General features: G+C 35.1%; 1 protein-coding gene across 3 annotated transcripts in view; it reads right to left on the bottom strand.

Moving 5' to 3' along the window:
- The window catches only part of LOC124353548 (collectin-46-like), a 107,041-nt gene that overhangs the window by 9,206 nt on the left and 78,764 nt on the right, over positions 1 to 19,071 (bottom strand). The window contains exons 1-3 of one of the 3 annotated variants that reach the window (XM_046803435.1): positions 1,648 to 1,957; positions 429 to 605; positions 119 to 301 (exon numbers count right to left, since the gene is read on the bottom strand). In XM_046803435.1, the coding sequence (XP_046659391.1) occupies positions 119 to 301; positions 429 to 501 (256 nt within the window). In that variant the 5' untranslated portion in view covers positions 502 to 605; positions 1,648 to 1,957. Of the gene's footprint in view, positions 1 to 118; positions 302 to 428; positions 1,581 to 1,647; positions 1,958 to 19,071 lie in introns of those variants that run through there. The other 2 variants (XM_046803434.1, XM_046803437.1) reach the window with 2 other exon arrangements.

The raw sequence follows: 19,071 nt of genomic DNA, 5'->3' as shown, positions 1-19,071 counted from the left end.
ATTTAGTCAAATTTTCTGAAAGTCCCCAACAAGGAGAAAGCTGGAAAAGTCCTCCTTCAGTTGATTGACCAACGATCTCCGTGTCACCTCAGGTTGTCACAGGTTTCGAAGAACTCACCTTGCCGACATCCAGTGAAAGGGTCCCCAGAGAAGCCGGGCTTGCAGGAACAGTACGGTACATGATCGTGGACCTCACACTTGGCGTTACCCTGACAGGTGCCAGGGCAAGGGTTTCGGCAACTCAGGTTGACACAGGTTTCTGTGACACCGCAGTCTCCGTTACCAATGCATTGCGGAGGCGCTGAAATAAGAGGAACACAGTGTATCACTCTTACGAGGCTCACACATGGCGTTACTTGGAATCAAGATATAATTTATAGTACTTTAGTTCTAACTTTTTATACCTGGCTAATCACTACTGTACTTACACACGGAGATATCATTTTGTCCAAAGACACAGGCAACGTTGATAAGTAGACATAACAAAAGGACGTGGGACATGTTAACTGCAAGAGTTGGCAAAACTGTATGCAACCAGAGTCCTCAGTTGTCTTCTTATCAAGCTCCACTTTGAGGTCATTGTAGGGTTATCCATTGGAACGTTACTGTAAATTACGACAGTACATTACTGGATAAATGTAAAAAAAAGAAATTAATGATTTTAAAACTTAGTTTCCTAATTATATCCTGACTTTATTTGTGGTGGATTGTCAGAAAATATGGCTTATAACTATTTATTTCGTTACTTTTGCAGAGGACAACATTGTGAATTGTACGCGATGCGCGATAAAGTTTGGTCTTATCGCTTGGGTACCTTGTTGATAACCAAAGACGCTAATAACTCTGCTATCCACAACGCCAAAGAGAACGAAAAAACATATTGTGACATAAATAATACTTGTATTGCATTTCCAGAGCATTCATTTCCTTATAGGAGGGAATTCGCTGAAGATGCATACAAACAATTCAAGCCTAAAGCTGTTATTCTTTTTCTATTCTATCTCTAAAGACTCTATTCTGTCTCGATGTATACTGAGTATAGACAGACAGAGAGACAGTCAAACATGAAAGAAATCAATTACACTCATTCAAACATGTGACACATTAACACATTTTATTATTTAAGCACTTATATGATAGCCAATTTCATGAACAAAATTGTGAATGTATCAATCATGTACAAGAACAATTTCATATTTTTTGTAGACTTCAAATTTTGCATGAAATTTTGTTTCTAAAGAAATAAGCTCTCTTATGCGTCATGTTTGTATCCAATTCCTTTTTGCAAAGATTGCATGTCTGTCCATAGGACATTTTGTGAAAGAAATTATCTGTATAGTGAAGCCTGTTACGTGTGGTGTGACGTAATCCTACCTTGTCTGTAAATGGACTTGTAATAAACGTAAATTACTTTCCTCTAAAAGATATAATGTAGTACATGGATGGAATAAAAATGATAAGTATAATGGCTATACCACAATCTTATGCTATAAGTGTATAAAGGAGGAGAACTGCGTAAAAGTACGTACTGAACGATGTTTATACTCCACATCTGCATAAAAGGTTAATATACTGGGTACAGTTCTTCGTATGTTGCATATGTATGAAGCTTAACCGAGAACATGTAAAATATATATAAGTACATACTTGCTCGGTAGATGTTCTGTCCTCGATGGCGCTGACCGCTCTGAGGAAATATACTCTGGTACTCTGGGTGACCTTGAACTCCATAGCAGCTGTGACATACTTGGTTCCCTCTCGATGAAAAAGGCAAAGCGTATGTGGCGGGTTATTTCCCCCATGAGGAAAATTTTGGTCTTTAGTAAACCGGATTTTAGATTGCGAAATACCTTTGTACTTGTGATGAGAATAGTCCTTAGCAATTTTGTAATAGTCTGCAATAATATATTGTGTTCAGTTCCAATGTTGCAAAACAAGGTTAGGTATACATCTTGAAGTTAGTTATCTGGATTGTATCAGGGATCCACCCTAGGCCCTCTCTTTTTTCTGCTCTACATTTACGATTTAACTAGCCTTACTGTTGCATTTTTCAGTCTTTGACCTCGATTGTACATACGTTTGCATAACATCCAGTCTTCAAATATGTGTAAAGTTGCCCATAAAGGTGATTTTGCCTCAAAGTTTCTTGTATTATTTTCATAGCGTATCCTTTTAGAATGTACTTTTGTTTCAGTGAGATGTTGGGAAAACTGTATATACATGATAATACGTATTTTCATCTAGATTATACAAGAAGCAGACACTTCAAAGCAGTAGAGTTTAAAGTTGCTTACTGGCTGGCAACATGAGAGGTTGCAATATGTCATAGCACACGCATTAACTATTTCATTGTTAAATTCATGCTCTGATTTTATTTTATTTTATTTTTATTTTGTCTTCCAACGGCTTAGCCAATTTACAATCAGTATAGTTAAATCAGGACATTATACATATATAGTAAGCAAAGTAGCACAATGTTGAGACGGTGTACAAGAGATATACAAGAAATATTAAATTGTACAATTGCAAAAACAAAACAAAATATTTTCTAAATAATGGAGACAACAACGTGAAGAGTACAATGGCAAAGATTAAGACAAGATGCTGACTTAATGACTAATAAATGACGACTAGTTAAACGTAACAATAAGCTAGAAGTAATAACAAACAACGGTGTAACAGAAAGCAATAACAATTAATAAATATAACAATAAACTGCAATAACAACAAGCTAATAAATATATGCAAAAATGAATAATGTGTGGTTAAAGCGATAACAATGACACAAACAAGAGATAAACTATGACAATAGCGATAACAACAAAGAATAATCAGTAACAATAGCCTACTAACAATACTAGGCATGAAATGTAACAAGTTAATTAATACGGAAGCAACCTTGATCAGGCCATGCATAACAAAACCACTTGCACTGGTTGTAGTGGCCCTCTAAAGGCACCACTCAAGAGCACTTCACTGCACAAGCCAAAGGTGGTCACGTGTCACGATTGGAGGCTTCGAACAGCTGATCTGAATGACGAGGGCGGGTTATGGAAGAAGTCTAGGTGATCAGGAAGTGTGTTGCCCTGGCGCTGGACTCGAAACAGTGAGCTATTGGCTGCATATAAGGTATTAGTTGAGGTTTTCGCAAAAAGTGCCCTTGACCTCGTGCCAGAAGGTACCCTGAAGTTTATTCTTTCCAGCAAATCAGGGCAGTCCAACTCTCCTCTGACCAGCTTGTATAAGAAAAGTAAGTCCTGACTGACACGCCTTGATTCCATGGAAGGTAGGTTTAGGAGCCGTGAGACTTCTTGCACAGGAACATCCAGATATCGGAATCCTAGTCTAACACCAACCAACCTCAGAAAACGTCTTTGGATCTTCTCTATGTTGTCTTTTAGATATTGCTGGTGAGGAGACCAAACAACACTGTTGTATTCTAAGTGCGGTCTCACCAGGCAGCAGTACAAGAGTTTGAGAACGTTTAGATCAGTAAATGACTTAGAAGCTCGGAAGAGGAAGCCAAGGACTTGAAGAGCGCTATTGCATATATGTTGGACATGGAGCTCCCAGCTTAGGGAAGAAGTAAAGAACACTCCAAGATCCCTCACCTCCGATGTTCTGGATAGTGGCACACCTCTGACAGAGTAATCATGCAATATAGGTTTTGAAATGCGATAAAATGAGATGCAAACACATTTGCTCAGATTCAGCGACATTTTGTTAAGACTAAACCAGCGATCGACCTTGTTAATGTCATCTTGAAGTTGAGCCACGTCCAAGGCGGAAGATATAACGGAGTACAGCTTCAGGTCGTCCGCAAACAACAAATGTTTGCAAGTCAGGGAAGAAACCACATCATTTATATACAAATTGAATAGGATGGGCCCGAGATGGGAACCTTGTGGGACACCGCTTGTTACTTTGAACTCCTTGGAAAGGACGTTGTTATATTTCACTACCAGCTTCCGGTTATGTAGGTAGGTTTTTAAGCCACTGGAGGAAGGGTCCTGAAAATCCCGATGCCCCCAATTTATTTAACAAATTTTCATGGCACACTCTATCGAAGGCTTTAGAGAAATCCATTTCTATGGTGTCAATCTGCTTCCTTCGTTCAAATGCTTCGATGATATGGCTTTGAAAGAGAACGAGATTGGTGGAGGTAGACCTATTTGAGATAAAGCCATGCTGACTAATGGTCAATTTGCTGCTGATCATGAATATGATTCTGCTCAGAACAATCTTCTCGAAGATTTTGGCTAGTATTGGTAAAATGGTAATGGGCCTGTAATTCTTTATATCATTTACTGAGCCTTTCTTGTGGATGGGAACTACATGGCCAATTTTGAAGATATCCGGGAATACTCCTTCTGATAGTGATCTGTTGAAGAGTGTGGTTAAGGGACGGGCGATGACGTCAGCACAGTGCTTAATTACTGTCGGTGGGATTGAGTCGGGGCCGGGACCTTTTTTAGTGTCAAGATTCTTGAGTGTCTTCAAAACTTCTGATGGACTTATGCGGCAAGTAGAAAATTGGTAAATAGATGAGCTGGAGATTCGATTGGATTGAAATGGGTCATTGGCCGGATTGAAGACTGAGGCAAAAAAGTCAGCAAACATGTTCGCTACATCACTTTCAGAGCTTGATGAGATGTCGTCAAAATGCATGGTAGTGGGGGTTGCATTGTTATTATTTAACGATTTCATATAGCTCCAGAAGAATTTTGGGTTATCAGTTATTGAAGTTTGAACTGTATTCATGTACTGGTTGAAACAAGTGTTGGACAATGACTTGCACTGTGCTCTTATTACAGCGAATTGGTTATAACTAAGCTGGGAAAGGGTCGATTTGTAGCGTCTGTGGAGAGATTTTTTCAAGATTGTAAGGCGGATCAACTCCTTAGAAAACCATTTAGGGAAGGCTGATAATCCCATCTTCGTCCTCGGAGAGAATTGAAGTACACTCTTCTTGATTGTGTTGACGAATACGTTGAATGCTTCATTGACGTCTCCCCGAGCAACCGAGTCAGCAAGGTCAAGAGCCTGTAGGTCCTGGAGTACGCTAGCATAGTCACAAAGCTTGACGTTGGCCTGATAAGTTACATTTTTTTGGACATTAAATGGTCTAGATATAGACAGTGCTGGATGGTGAATATCCTCTGGAAGCAGCGGATCCGGGTCATGAGAGACTGTTATGTTTTGAGAAGAGGAGAAACATAAGTCAAGGATTACACCTCTGAAATTGGGAATCTTATTGACTTGAGTAAGGCCAAACAAGGTTGCCATATTTTGAAGAACTTGAAAAGAGCCGTCACGTGATGCGCACATCGAGGTCCAGTCAGCATGGAAATATGCTTAGAGTATTATGTTCTAATATACAGGTTTGAGATTTAGAATCTACAGATCAAATGTTTGGCGTGAGAAATGAGGAGAAATATTCCTTTTGCAACCATCTCATTTACACCAACCTTAGTATATTTCTTTATTGCTTTACTGTCATATATTGTTCCTCAGCAAATTTAGGCACATTTATCTGGACCCTTCATCATACGAGGAGGCAATTTGGCTACAGCAATAGTCACCAAATCCTTCGTTTTGTGTTATCCCCACACTTTTTTTAAAGGTGACTTCCGAACCACCACCAACGGCCGGGCAGGCGGGCTTCTTGCGAGGACAGGATCGCTCAGTGATCAATCCAAGCAGCAGCCACGCTCGACGTTGCTTGATTCGGTTATCTTGCAATAACCGCCGTACCCGCTACACTGCGCCATTGGCTAAAAGTTTTATTCGCTCATATATTAATAACATTACAACAGATCCAAATCTGAAGGTGTGTTGTATTCAACCCCACTCATCCAAATGTTGTGCGTGCCGCTGAACAAGACTGCTTTACTGTATTTGGATGATCATTCCTGATTTGTATTTTAAGTTGTCTAGTTCTCAATTGTGCTGTCTTACCACATTACTCTTCACTCAGTATAGAGCCGCAATGAGTGTGTTAAAATAACATTGTACCTGCTAGGTCATAAACGCACTGTATTACATAGCTTTATAGGTCAGTATCTGAATTGGAAGATGGTATATTGGTCGATAGTTGTATTATATTCTCTCTGTACAGGTCAACTGGTTTGCTGCGATAGTTCATTGCCAGTCACACGGATGGAGGGTAGCCACGATAGACTCCAAGGAGGAGAATGACTTGATCAAGGAAGAAATCCGTAAAACAAGTATGGAATTGCATAAATTAGTAATTATTGAAAACAATAGGAACAATAAAGTAAGATCCTGAATAAAACTTTCCAGGGTTTAATCTTTCTCCGCGCAAATTAATCATATTGTTAGTCCAGTTATTTTTCCGTTTTGGCGTTATTTCTAAATGTTTATTCTATCCGCTATTTAATTTAATACATCCAACATACTGTAGTACTCAACATGTGTTATCCAAGTTAAGAACTTTATAATAAAGTGTTACGATGATTTTCAAAACAAACTTAAACTTACAACTAGTAATGCTGTTAGGATTACAACCAAATAATGTAATGTTATAAATCAGCTGATTAGAGCAGCTAAAGTTAAAACAGCTGATATTGTGAACGTTGAGTTTAGCTTCTTCTAGTGCAACATCTGGAGTCTGTGCTGGCACAGACTTGACTCCTGGAATTTGTAGTCATGTACGTCTGAATAGATAAAAAAAAGTCAGCTACGAGGATTATGATGGAGGTCAAATTAATACGACCATTTGATGAAATTTGATTGTTGGAATAGTATGTGTGAGATCTTACTGTATTAAAATAATTTAGACATTTTTGTAAAAAATGTATATACTAAATTTAGTAAGATCATACATTAAAAACACCAGTTTTTGTATTAAAAATATTTTTAAAATTTTAGATGACAATATAAGAAATAATCTTAACGACCAATAAGTAATTGTTTGTTTACAGGAATACGAAATAATCGGTTCTGGACTTCCGGTACAAATTATGCCCATGGACATTGGATCTGGATGGTTTCTGGGATGCCCCTGCCAGAGAGTACGGACTGGGAGCCTGGTGAACCTAACAATTCTGGGGATGAGCACTGTATCGAGTTCTATGAGAAGAATGGAAACGGCTACATGTGGAGCGATAGAGGTTGTTTCGATGAGATTTATCCGATATGTGAATCTTTTGAATAGGATCATTATGATAAGTCTGCTTTTTTATTTTGGATAGAAATTACAAATTTGTTACCATCCAAACTGGTTTTATTCCCTAAATTACTTTACAAATTGTCTCCTGAAGATCATAAAAAAGGACACAGTAGACCAACTGTCTAAATAAGTGATTTTGTGTAGTGAAGTCTATTTAAGATGAATATCTACCCCACTTTTGAAGTTGAATACAGATGAAGCGTGAAATATTAACCACTGGTCAATGAATTATGCAAAGGGGAGTTCTCCATTTTTTAACAAAATTCTTAATTGTACATTTTTAAATATCTCTATTTACTTAGTTTATTTCTTGAATAACATTTTATAGAGAAAACTACTTCAAAATAATATTCACAGAAAATTAGATTTGATATTAATTTTAAATTTTCTAGAATCATTAGAACAAAAAAAAGACAAACAAAATGTGTTTAGAAGAAAAAAATATCGTAGGCAAAGTTATATTTACAAGTACTACGACAATTTATTTAAATTTCAACAAAATTAATATCAATATGGCGGATCCTGGATGTACTAAAATTATTTCACATCATTGATTACACATCAATTTGAATAAGTGTACAAAATCCAAGAAGTTGGACGCCTAAAACTGACATTGTATTAAAGGTTTATGTTACTTTTGTATCAATGTTTTTTTTTTCTAGGATTAGTGTGTAGTTATAATTCTAGACATTTGGTAAATAAATAAAATTTATGTAATGTACGAAGAAGTGCCCGCAATAAACCAAACCCAATGTGATTTGGCACAAACAAGCTCATATTTCATTGCAGTACCAGGTAAAACGTTGTGGCAAGTCTGCCCTATCTTATAGATGTTCAATGTCCGTGTTTCAATTTTAAATATAACAAAATCATATTAAATACTAAATTCAGAACCGTTTTAAGTCCCAAGAATTCAGAAAGTCTCGGTTTATGACCTCTTATCAAAAAAGGCTTTTTATCTCAAATAAAATCTTGAGATTTTTCTATTTTGGGATCATCTTCACACAATTTTGAATGATTACATGGTCATAACCACAATAATTAAATAAATACAAAATATAATTTGTGGAAAGTTTTCTTGCTTCATCCTTTTAAAGCCTCTTGGTTTCTACTGTTACTAAGGCTATGAGTTATTTTTTAATTATTGAACACATAGTTTTCCTTCGCTAAAAAACCTTAATTTGTCGCAATATATGCTACCCTTTGACGGTCATCACCTTATATACTTTCAATAATTGGCTTTCAAGAAGTAGAAGTTTTTTTAATGTCTGGTAAACATTTTTTGATTATACATAACTTTGTAATAATTGTATGAATAGAATTAAACTTTGTAGAAATGTGTGAAATTTCTCAAGTACATCTCAAATCCTGCATTTTGAAATGTTTGTCCTACTTATATATTTAGCTTTCTAGGAAACATTTTGAGGTATTTATTTACAAGATTATACTAATCCTTTTTAGTAGAAGAGGCTTTACTTGCCCTCCCCTCCCTCTTTAGCACCACATGCAACAGAGGCTTGAATAAATTTTTAAAATTAGGATCTATTTTATTCTTCAGGTGTCAAAATACCTACGACATAAGGTTATGCAAGCATGAATAAATATATAGCAATGACCTCACCAAAGTCTAAGACATGTACAACAGAGAAGTTGTACATATATTACCAAACATAAAGTCACAGTTCAATAAGGAAACTGTAACAACTGAAGATCGTTACTTATACCAGCTTTTCAACAGAAAAATGACTGTTTTCTGAAAAGGGATCATCTTCTTAAGCCCTTTGGAGAAAAATTAAGACATTTGGTTAATTCTTCTCTGATATCAGGAATGTTTCCAGATAAGCTCATAATAGGTAAAGTAATTCCTATTCTTAAAAGGGAGATCCAAATGATCCTGCCTGTTATAAGCCAGTGTCTCTCCTCCCAGTATTATCAAAAATTATATGAAAGTAAAAAAGTAAAGCCCAAATTAATTTCTTTGTTTACATAGCTGACAGTATGGCACCAGTTGTTTTAAGGTAGGTAGTGATTTTGTTCACTGTTTCAAAAAATATACTTTCATTCAAATGATTTCTAGTAGAGATTTATACTGAAGGTGTTTGGGTCTGGGTCTACATACCTAGAAACCTCTGTGTTATCTCTCAATTACTTCTCTTTTTCAGTTCATCCTTGGAGTATCTTGAAACCTGTAGGAGAAAATTTACTCCATAAATAATAATTTTGATAATGGACGACTACAACACTCCAGGTTTGAAAGTAATGAGTTCTTAATCCACGATTGTAACTTGTATTCTAGGGTTTAGAGTTGGTATTTTTTTAAGACGCCACTGAAATCAGAATGAGAGCTCATCCTAACAAACTAGTCAAATCAGTTTCTTAAAATTTCTTCGAGGTTGTCCTCATATTGAAATCTGGACCTTTAGTGACGATCTACAACTCGCTGAAAAATATCTGGCATTTTTTCATACAACTCTGTATACAATAGAATGCTCAGCAAGAAAAATATGAGGAAAATTGGGACATGATATGTGGGTTGCTAGGTATGTTTGTATATGTGTTATATATAGATTTCCCTCCCCGACCTAGTTGCCAGGTAAATTGATTCCATCTCTTTTCATTTCAAAGTTCTTGTAAGTACTTGGTAAGAATATGCAACACAACATATGTAACAGGTTTTTCTGAGATTGTACGCAAAATTTCAGATCTATAGCTCATTTCATTCGCAACATGTTCTGTGGACTGATAAACGACAGAGAAGACATATTATACATATTATACATAACCTCGGCAGACAAAAGAAATTTGCGTTGGTATAATGAGTGAGTGAAAGGCCTCAATGACCTCAACCAATTCCATTGAAAATGCACCATCAAATGACTTAAGTCTATGTAGAAATGAAGTTTCATGGAAGATTTGAAAAGTCTATAAGGTGATTTCGTCAGACAGACAGAAATGATATTTTTCCAGGCTCTTGAGTAATAAATAGGCTATGCTAACACTAAACCAATGAAAACAAAATGTGTGAACATAGCCATAACTAAATGTATGTTTTCATTAGTTTCTCACTGCAATCCGTTTACAATTACTATACACATTGGCTGAGCGTTAACAAAGCCTATCACTTGAAGAGCTGGAATAATTTCATTTCTGTATGTCTGTCACCACAATATCTTGAGAACAAAGTGATGTATAACTGTGCACGAAGCTTCATTTTCTATTATTTGTATAAAGGTAACTCTGAGTTTTATGATGGTCCATATCACTCCATGGGATTTGGCTGAGCATTAGTGAATATTTTTACATTGGCCTTATACATAACAATGATTGCAATAAGTAACCCGCAGAATAAATAAATTAGTAATCAAACTGATTATAGTATAATCACATGACACAGTAGCCAAATAAAATAAGCTACACACTTGAAATTTTGTATGCAACTTCAGCGAACTCTGTTACGCAAACAAATGTCGTGGTCGACTCCTACCTTATTTTAAGTAACAAACAAAATTCATCAAGTATCGATATTAAGTTAATATTATGTTAACTTATTAGAGTTATATTATATAATGTTTAAAATTAGATAAAAATAGATTTTTTTAACTCTTATCTGACAAATAGGTCACAATGTGTATATTTAAATGGCTCATATTCAGTAACTAAACCTGTTAACTTTGGAGTGCCGCAAGGCTCAATACTGGGGCCAACATTATTTATTCTTTATATAAATGACCTCCCAGGAAATCTAAATGACAGCTGTGTAAATACTTATCTCTTTGCAGATGACTTGGGGCTATTGGTTAGTACTGAATCAGCCTTGGATAGTGTAAATAAACTTAGCGATAAGAATTCTACTGTCTTGGATTGGTGTTCTGCAAATAAACTTTGCATAAACATTGGAAAAGTTCAAGACCTACCTCTTAATTTGTACAGTAGAAGTAGCGAAAATAGTATTAAGTTTCTTGGAATATATGTTCAGTCGAATCTCAAGTGGCATGATCATATTAACTATATGGCCTCTCGAGTTGCTAAAGGTGTTTTCTTAATTAGGGCATTAAAGGGCACAATTTCAACTGATTATTTATTGTTTGTATTACTATGCTTATGTTCTGGGGGGTGGGGGGGGGGGGGGGTGGGGGGGGGGGGGGGTGGGGGGGGGGGGGGGTGGGGGGGGGGGGGGGTGGGGGGGGGGGGGGGTGGGGGGGGGGGGATGAAGTCGTGTTTGTATCTCAGAACAGATCCCAAAAAAAAAGTCAGCGAGGAAGACGCTTGAAATGAAACTCTTTGCGTAGTTTACTATCAGAGAGACACTTAAACTACAACATATTAGTGTAATCTGGATGAAGAGGAGTTCTCATTTCCTCATCAGTTTGCACTATTCAACTGGAAGCTAAAGTCAACATTCCTATTGATTCAATTCTCTCCCCATCATAGGTACCTTTACATTACCACTACTTGTAATGGAATTCAATGAAAGCTAATTTATTTTTAAGGATATATTCAACGATTGTTTAGATTTTATAGTATGGAGTTAATGGACAGCACAGAATTATATAAACACACAGAGATCTCACTAGAAAACGGTTTGAAGCGCGATCCCAAGGCCAAGCCTAGTACTACCACAGATGTGACTTAGCGCAAACCCAATAACACATTCTGTTGGCTATTCCTAGATACAATGCTCAGAGAGGTGACAAGTTTTGGATTGTCGTTTATGTAGCACTGTATTATTAAAACTCTTAAATGAATAACGGATTTTTATATCATGGTAGATGGATGTTTGTGCCTCAAGATATGTCTGTGAGATTTTTTTATTTAATTCAATAGGCATAATTTTATTTTAATTGTATTTTGTATGTCGTGATATATGAGATGTACGCTATTTTATTGAAACATAGTTATTTATTTATTTCGTAAAACGCCGAACGGTCTAGCCATAGTTGAAATAATAGATGAACGGAGTGTAAGAAAGAGTGAAATGCCCTGTGTAGTCCCTATGACTATCAAAGGTCCGTTGATCTTGGGGAGAGAGTCATATAAAGTAGCTCAGGTCCAGTTAAACCAAAGGGGAGTCGGAACGCCCATCTTCCCCATGTTAACAAAGGTACATTTTTCTCAGAAAGTACTTAGGCTATAGTCATAATTTTTTCAAAATTTGTTTATTTACCTTATTTTTGTAATCAGACCCAACTTGGATAATTTTCAAAAAGTTTTCCTAGTGAAAAATTTTTTTTTTCCAAATCAATTTAAAAAAATCACGTAATCGTTTGGTAAAAGTTTTATAGCAGCAAAAACTAAGATGGCAAATTGCATGAAATTGGGTCCTGATTGTTGGCAATAGCCTATAGATTATTTGCGAAAAATTTCAGTACTGTATCTTGAATACTTCCTGAGAAAAATGTACCTTTATGAGAAAAAAAGCTAACTTTCCGGAAATCGCATTTATTGTGAAAAACAAGACAAAATGAGGCTCTAGGTCTACCTTAGAAAAGTCCTGGGCCATACTGGGGTCCATCTGCTTCATCATCCTTTTCATTTTGAACCATTCTTCTTTTTATTCTTTCTTGTCTGGCCTTCTTTCGTTATTCCTTCCGCAAGCTTTCCTCACTTTTCCTCTGTCGCAATTCATCAATTCCGCGCAAAGCATCACTGACCTATCACATAAACTTAGGTCCAAGCTTCTGGAAAACTTCAAGTTTGCCACTATTTTCCATCATTGAACGAAATGACAGCATCATATACACCAAGTTTATCAACGTATCCAGCCTTACGAAGACCCGTTTTGGAATTTTGGCCCATACCACATTGTTGAAGCTCTCGTTTGGATTCTGTGTATGGTCCGTGTAAACATTATTTTAACAACTCAGAATTTGTTAGTGCCCTGTAGATGTATTTTATTTCTAACATTATCTCTTGAGGTAGGCTATCTTTGTGGTCATAAACTGTACCTTGAGCCTTAGCCTTCCTCATAACCACACCACGAGTCTACGCCTTTCGGACACAAACCGTGTTGAGGATTTTCATTAGTGGAGAGTTTATGAAAGTAGGTGGCCCGAATATTTTTCTTCATTTCTTCTACATTCTTTACACCTCTTCTTATTGTAAGGCCATAATATGTTTGTAATTTGTCTATTTGGGCGTCTGTTAGTATTTTCTTTCCCCCAAAGCACCTTACCGTCACCTAATTTTATTTTTATTTATTTATTTCACAACAAACATAGGCTAATAGGAAAATCAGATTGTCAAGTAACATCAGAGGTAACACAGAGTAAGAATCAAGTCATAGAGGTTAAAACTTCTCTGTGTATAGAGAAGTGTGCACTATACAATGTGCTGAAAGAAGTGGTCAGCTTTCTCTCAACGCGGTTTTCCGACCAAAAACATCTGACATACCTCTAGTTTTTTATTTAAATTTTGAAACTTAGGAATAAGATAACAACTGTGAGAGTTATATTTTTTTTTAAAGGGAATAGACTAACAAATCAAAATAAAAAATAAAAAAAATTGTATAAATTTTATTTTTTTTGCGTTCCGACTCCCCGGGTGTTTAATGGGGGATCAGAACCACTAAAGTATTGGTTAATTGACAAGGCCTATTAATTATCTCGATGGCTGAGGTCCGATTGCGACCACATTATTAAGGAAATGGCGCACAGAGCGACAGATAACAAAATGAACAAGGGAAGCTGGATCTCTTAGCCCAAAACCCTTGAAGTTACAATTACCCAAGTTTCTGGACTTGTGTAAGTTGTCCTAACGATTAGTAAACGAAGCTAATGTTAGTTCGATTCTATACATACATGTTGTAACAAGAAGGTTGGGTTGGCTATTTAATTTCAAATTCTGTGTGTTATTCTAAGCTAAAAATGAAGAATGGCATTTTTCCAATTTCCACTTCGTTTAGCCACTAGCCACCATTTTGAATTTTTTATTAACAAATTATTATCTCTAAAAGTCGTAAAGCTAAAGAAACCACATTAGGTGCACAGGTTTGATGGGTAAGAGGAAAAAAAAATAGTTGTGTTATTTTCTTTAATATTAACTAAATGGCGTCTGTTGAAAATTGTTAAAGTCAAATAAAAAACCAGTATAGTTAGAAAAAAATTACAAGACACCAGCTATTTGGACAATTTTATTACAACTCCACTTATACGACCACTTTAATGATACTCTTGTAGATAACTCTCAATTATGACATGTTTTGATACCGTTGCAATTATTGCTATAAAAATTGCAAAATGTTTGGTATCTTTTAAAACTTTTTAACCAATGTAAAACGGCTGATATCTATCAAAAGTATTAAAAACAGACGCTATTTTGTTAATATTAAAGAAAATACCACAATAATTTTTTTATTTTCCTCTTAACTTTTCAAACCTATGTGCCAAATTTGGTTTCTTTAGCTTTACTAGTTTAAATAATTTAGTTTCTCCACTTTGAAATACTTTACCCAAAACACAGTTTTAAATATTTTAAGTGTTGTCAGGAAATTCTTCCAAAAAATGATGTTGTTGCAATGTAAATTCAACATTATTGTATCTCTGAAAAGGATCCACGACGTCCTAATTTTAGTTGAATTCATAACTAATCTAATTGTACCATTTAAAACTAACATTTCGTGTGGTGGCATTGTTATGCAGTTTTAAACATGAAGTAGAACAGATTTCAAAGCAATACAATATATTCAAAGCATTTCTTAATGTTGCATTTACTTTTGTGGAATTTTCCTGAAATCTTCGCTTACGTAATTTATTCTGTCTCTGAGATAGATTTGTGCAGATAAAATATACTTCTTCTTACACATCTGATTTCTATTATAATTCAAACATAAATACTTTAGTTAACAAAAGCGTTAATAAAGCCAGTGCTGTAACTAAACACCTTGAAGCTGAAAACTGAAATCCAGAATCAGCATAATGAGGGGATCTAGATTTTCATTAGTGGCCAATCGCTAATCAGCTTAAACCAATCACTGGAAGTGATTAAGTGTTAATGATATGCTATTTGCTGAGTCGGCAGTTGTGATGATGAAATAGTCGACGGGCCTTACTTGATTTGTTGTATGGGCGGACTCGTCTATAAGCCAACAATGCCTAAACAATGAGGGATATTTGGAATCGGTTATTTTAGAATAATTGTCAGACCTTTGTTTTCTGGGTTGGTGAGATATTTTTTCACTCTTAACCCTTTGGAGACCAGTCTATATTACAAGAAGTAAATCAGAAATACCGGGTTATTTTTTTTTTGAGATTTGCAGAATTTCGGGGAAATTGACATATTTTAGGAACCACAAATAATAACCTTTACGTATATTTTATATTATTATATCGATATTATTATATTATTCCATATATTATATAGGCTACCAGAATTTGTCACTTCCTTGCAATAATATAGTAGTATGAATTTTTAGTTTTTCAACTTATAAAAGTCTTTTGAATTTTAAATTTTGGAAAAAAATAGTTTCAAACCACTTGGCCAGTGATAAATTTTTCTATTAAATGCATGTTTTAGATTTAGTGAAGTTGACACACAACATGGTGGTTGTGATTCCTAACTTAGGCGTGTCACAAACGCTCTGGTATGATTTGTTTATTTTAACCTAGTTTGTAATTATGTATTAGTTTACTAATTTAACTGAAGAAGAGATCAGATTGCAGATCTCGAAAAGTAGTGTTACTGAGTTTTTGTTTCACTGAACGATGGCAAATGTTCGGAAAATCCTAATTCCTTTACAATCCTTCCATCGTTAAAAATAAACTTCAATCAAAGGATAAAAAATGTTGATACATAAAGCCATTATGTATTATAACAGTGAATATGTCTATATACAACAACCAAAAGTACGATTCTCAAGAAAATTCTCGGTCAGGAATATTATATATTTATGCACATTATGTAATAAATCTTAAATACCGCGTTTTCCAACAATGAATGGATAAAATTGGACCCTAAACCGAATGTTTTCCAGAAAGGCCGACTCTAGTTCAGTTTACTGGCTCACTGTTCTTCACGGAAATCAAACTAAAAACAGAAATAAGGTACACGTAAATAACGCTTTTAACAATTTAAACACTTGTCTGAGTACTTTGGTATTTCCCGGAAGCCCGGAGCTTTTGGGCGAGTTTTCCTTATCAGGGACCAAAACAACTTCATTGTGTGTAACTAGTACTTTCCTTGTTTCAAAATGAATCGAAATATGCCCGATGTACATACTTCCTGTCGCCAAATCGCCTCCAAATAGGCCTAGACGAGCGATCCTAGGAAACGACCATGCCACTGCTACCTAGCGATCAGAGTGCATAACTTTCACAAACACTACCTTAAGTAGGCTTAGACGCACGAATCACCGGTCACTTTCGAATAATTAATTGTTGTTCTTTTAGTTTTTGGTTTCACTGATTGTCTTATGCTTGATTAATTTATAACGTCATTATGAATAATTATTAACTGATGAGGAATCTTTTTCTGGCGGCAACCGGTGACGATGCGTTCAACTTAATTCTCGCCGATACCGCTTTCTTTTGGGAGGCAGAACACGATAACCGTTCGTCATAATGCTTTTTGCATTTCTGTTTTGGTCCCTGATAAGGGAAACTCGTCCAAAAATAGTGGTCTCCGAATAAAGTACCTATCTGTTTACTCCAGAGAAGCAGCGTCTGGCGCGTACCATAGAGGAAACAGACGGGCGACATTTCATGCATACAGGCATAGAAAAACAATCGAAAAGTCAAATAGTCCGGTAAAATAAGGATGCAAACCTCGGAATGAAAGATAATAAGCTAAAAAATTTGCATACGTCTTTATTTTGATGTATAAAACTTACCTCAAAAGTCTCATATAATCACGTGTACGCGTCTTTAGATATTTAAGGTCAAAGTTCATGAAAATCAGTTTTTTGCAAATATCTCGTTTACCTTACGCTAAATGACTTTGAAGGTGGGTTAGAGAAATTGTAGAACGGAAAATTCTCTTCAACTTTTGTCTGAAGTAATTTTTATGTACGTTCAACCCTTTTTGAGATACAGCGCATAGAGTAGGGGACCGCTTACCTGTATATACGGCATACGGTAATGCGAGGTCAGCCAGTAGAATACAATAAATAAATGAGTTATATTGTTATTTATTCACTACCTATTATTATTATTATTTACTTGTTACTATTATTATTTTTAACATTATTATCATTATTTTTAGCATTATTATCATTTATTATTAATATATTAATGTTAATGTAATATACCATAATTTATAGATATTAATTATGAATGATGTATTCTCTGAATAATACATATTTTAATTTTTTACCAAACATACAATATTAAAAGAAATATTTCAAATGAAGTTTAATTATATATTTATTTATTGATCCAATAATCAATATATTGAAATTACATAATATAAAATTTTGTTTTCATGATTAATATTTTTGTTTTAATTTTCTTCTTGTTCATCGTCTTCTTCTTCTTCCTCTGGCTGTTCAATATCGGATTTATTATCATCATTCTCGTTTACTAAATTATCAGAATAGAAAGATTCAAGAATATCAGGTGCATATTGACTTTCTTCATTGAAACCATCTGAAGTTGATGAATCGTTGAGGCATGATTGTCCATTACACTGCCCACAAATTAAAGTGCATCGCAATCCTGATTTCCTGCATCCGCAATTAGAAGCACAACCTTTCTTGCAATTGCAAAATATTGTATTCAGCAGTTCATCTAGTGCTGGTGGTAATAATGTTGTTATTGGTTCCAGGAGTTCATTTTGTAGTACCCAGCCGAATTCCTGGCATTTGGGTTTGATAATAGACACGAAGGATATGCTGACGAGCTGCTGTACTTAAAGGTGGAAGACTTGATAACTGAACTGGTTTGTTGAGTCTTGTTGATTTAATGAACGGGTGTATCGAAAAGAGTCTATATCGTCTTCTGATTTCGGAGCATTATACGTTTGCTAAGAAATACGTACTCCATTTTCAAATCATTCTTGTACAGAGCAGTTTTTTTGTTTAAATAGTTCAGCTGATTGATTTAAATCGTGATGTTTTTCGAACATTTTAATAAACGATATTTTTACCTTTTTTATAAAGCGCAGAAGTCGTATCACATCCACTAAATTCGTGTAAAAATTAATATGTGTTTCTTAGAATGAGGGTATTTATCAAAACTTTTTCGTTCTATCACGCACGTCCTATCAAGATAACTAGCAAATCAGTATCTTCGCCTACAATGACAGAAGTTTTTTTTAAGTTCAGACTCCAGCGTCTACAATAGCTGTTTCTTCAATGAGGGCATCAGCATCATCTCTGGCTTGTTTTGTAGTGATATTAACAGTTTTTAATTTGTTGATAAGCATGTCTATAAATATTTCTTATTAGAATATATTCGATAAAACTTTTTTCTTAGCTGATTGGCACCTCCATTGTTTCATCAAAGCTGAGTTCGTAAGATTTTGAAACACCAGCAGTTTTTCTTAATTGTTCCATTGCTTTAAATGTTTTTAGTGTAGTCTGAGTAACCATCAAATACAACAACGGATACTTGACCCATAATGTGTTTTGTAAATATTTGACGTATTTATTCAAAATATCATAGATAGTATCATCTTTATTCCATACAACGCGATGCAAGACAAAACCACCATTGATGATAGGCTATATGTTGTAGTGGTTTCGTTTCGGTATATTAAATAATAAATAATAATAAATATTTAATAATAATGATAATAATAATAACAATAATAAATAGTATTGAGTAATAATAATAATGTTCAATGAATAATGAACAATATAACTCATTTATTTATTGTATTCTACTGGCTGACCTCGCATTACCGTATGCCGTATATACAGGTAAGCGGTCCCCTACTCTATGCGCTGT

The sequence above is a fragment of the Homalodisca vitripennis genome, chromosome 2 (assembly GCF_021130785.1).
Source record: "Homalodisca vitripennis isolate AUS2020 chromosome 2, UT_GWSS_2.1, whole genome shotgun sequence".
NCBI classification, from domain to species: Eukaryota; Metazoa; Arthropoda; class Insecta; order Hemiptera; family Cicadellidae; genus Homalodisca; species Homalodisca vitripennis.
This window is presented reverse-complemented; position numbering and strand designations above follow the sequence as displayed.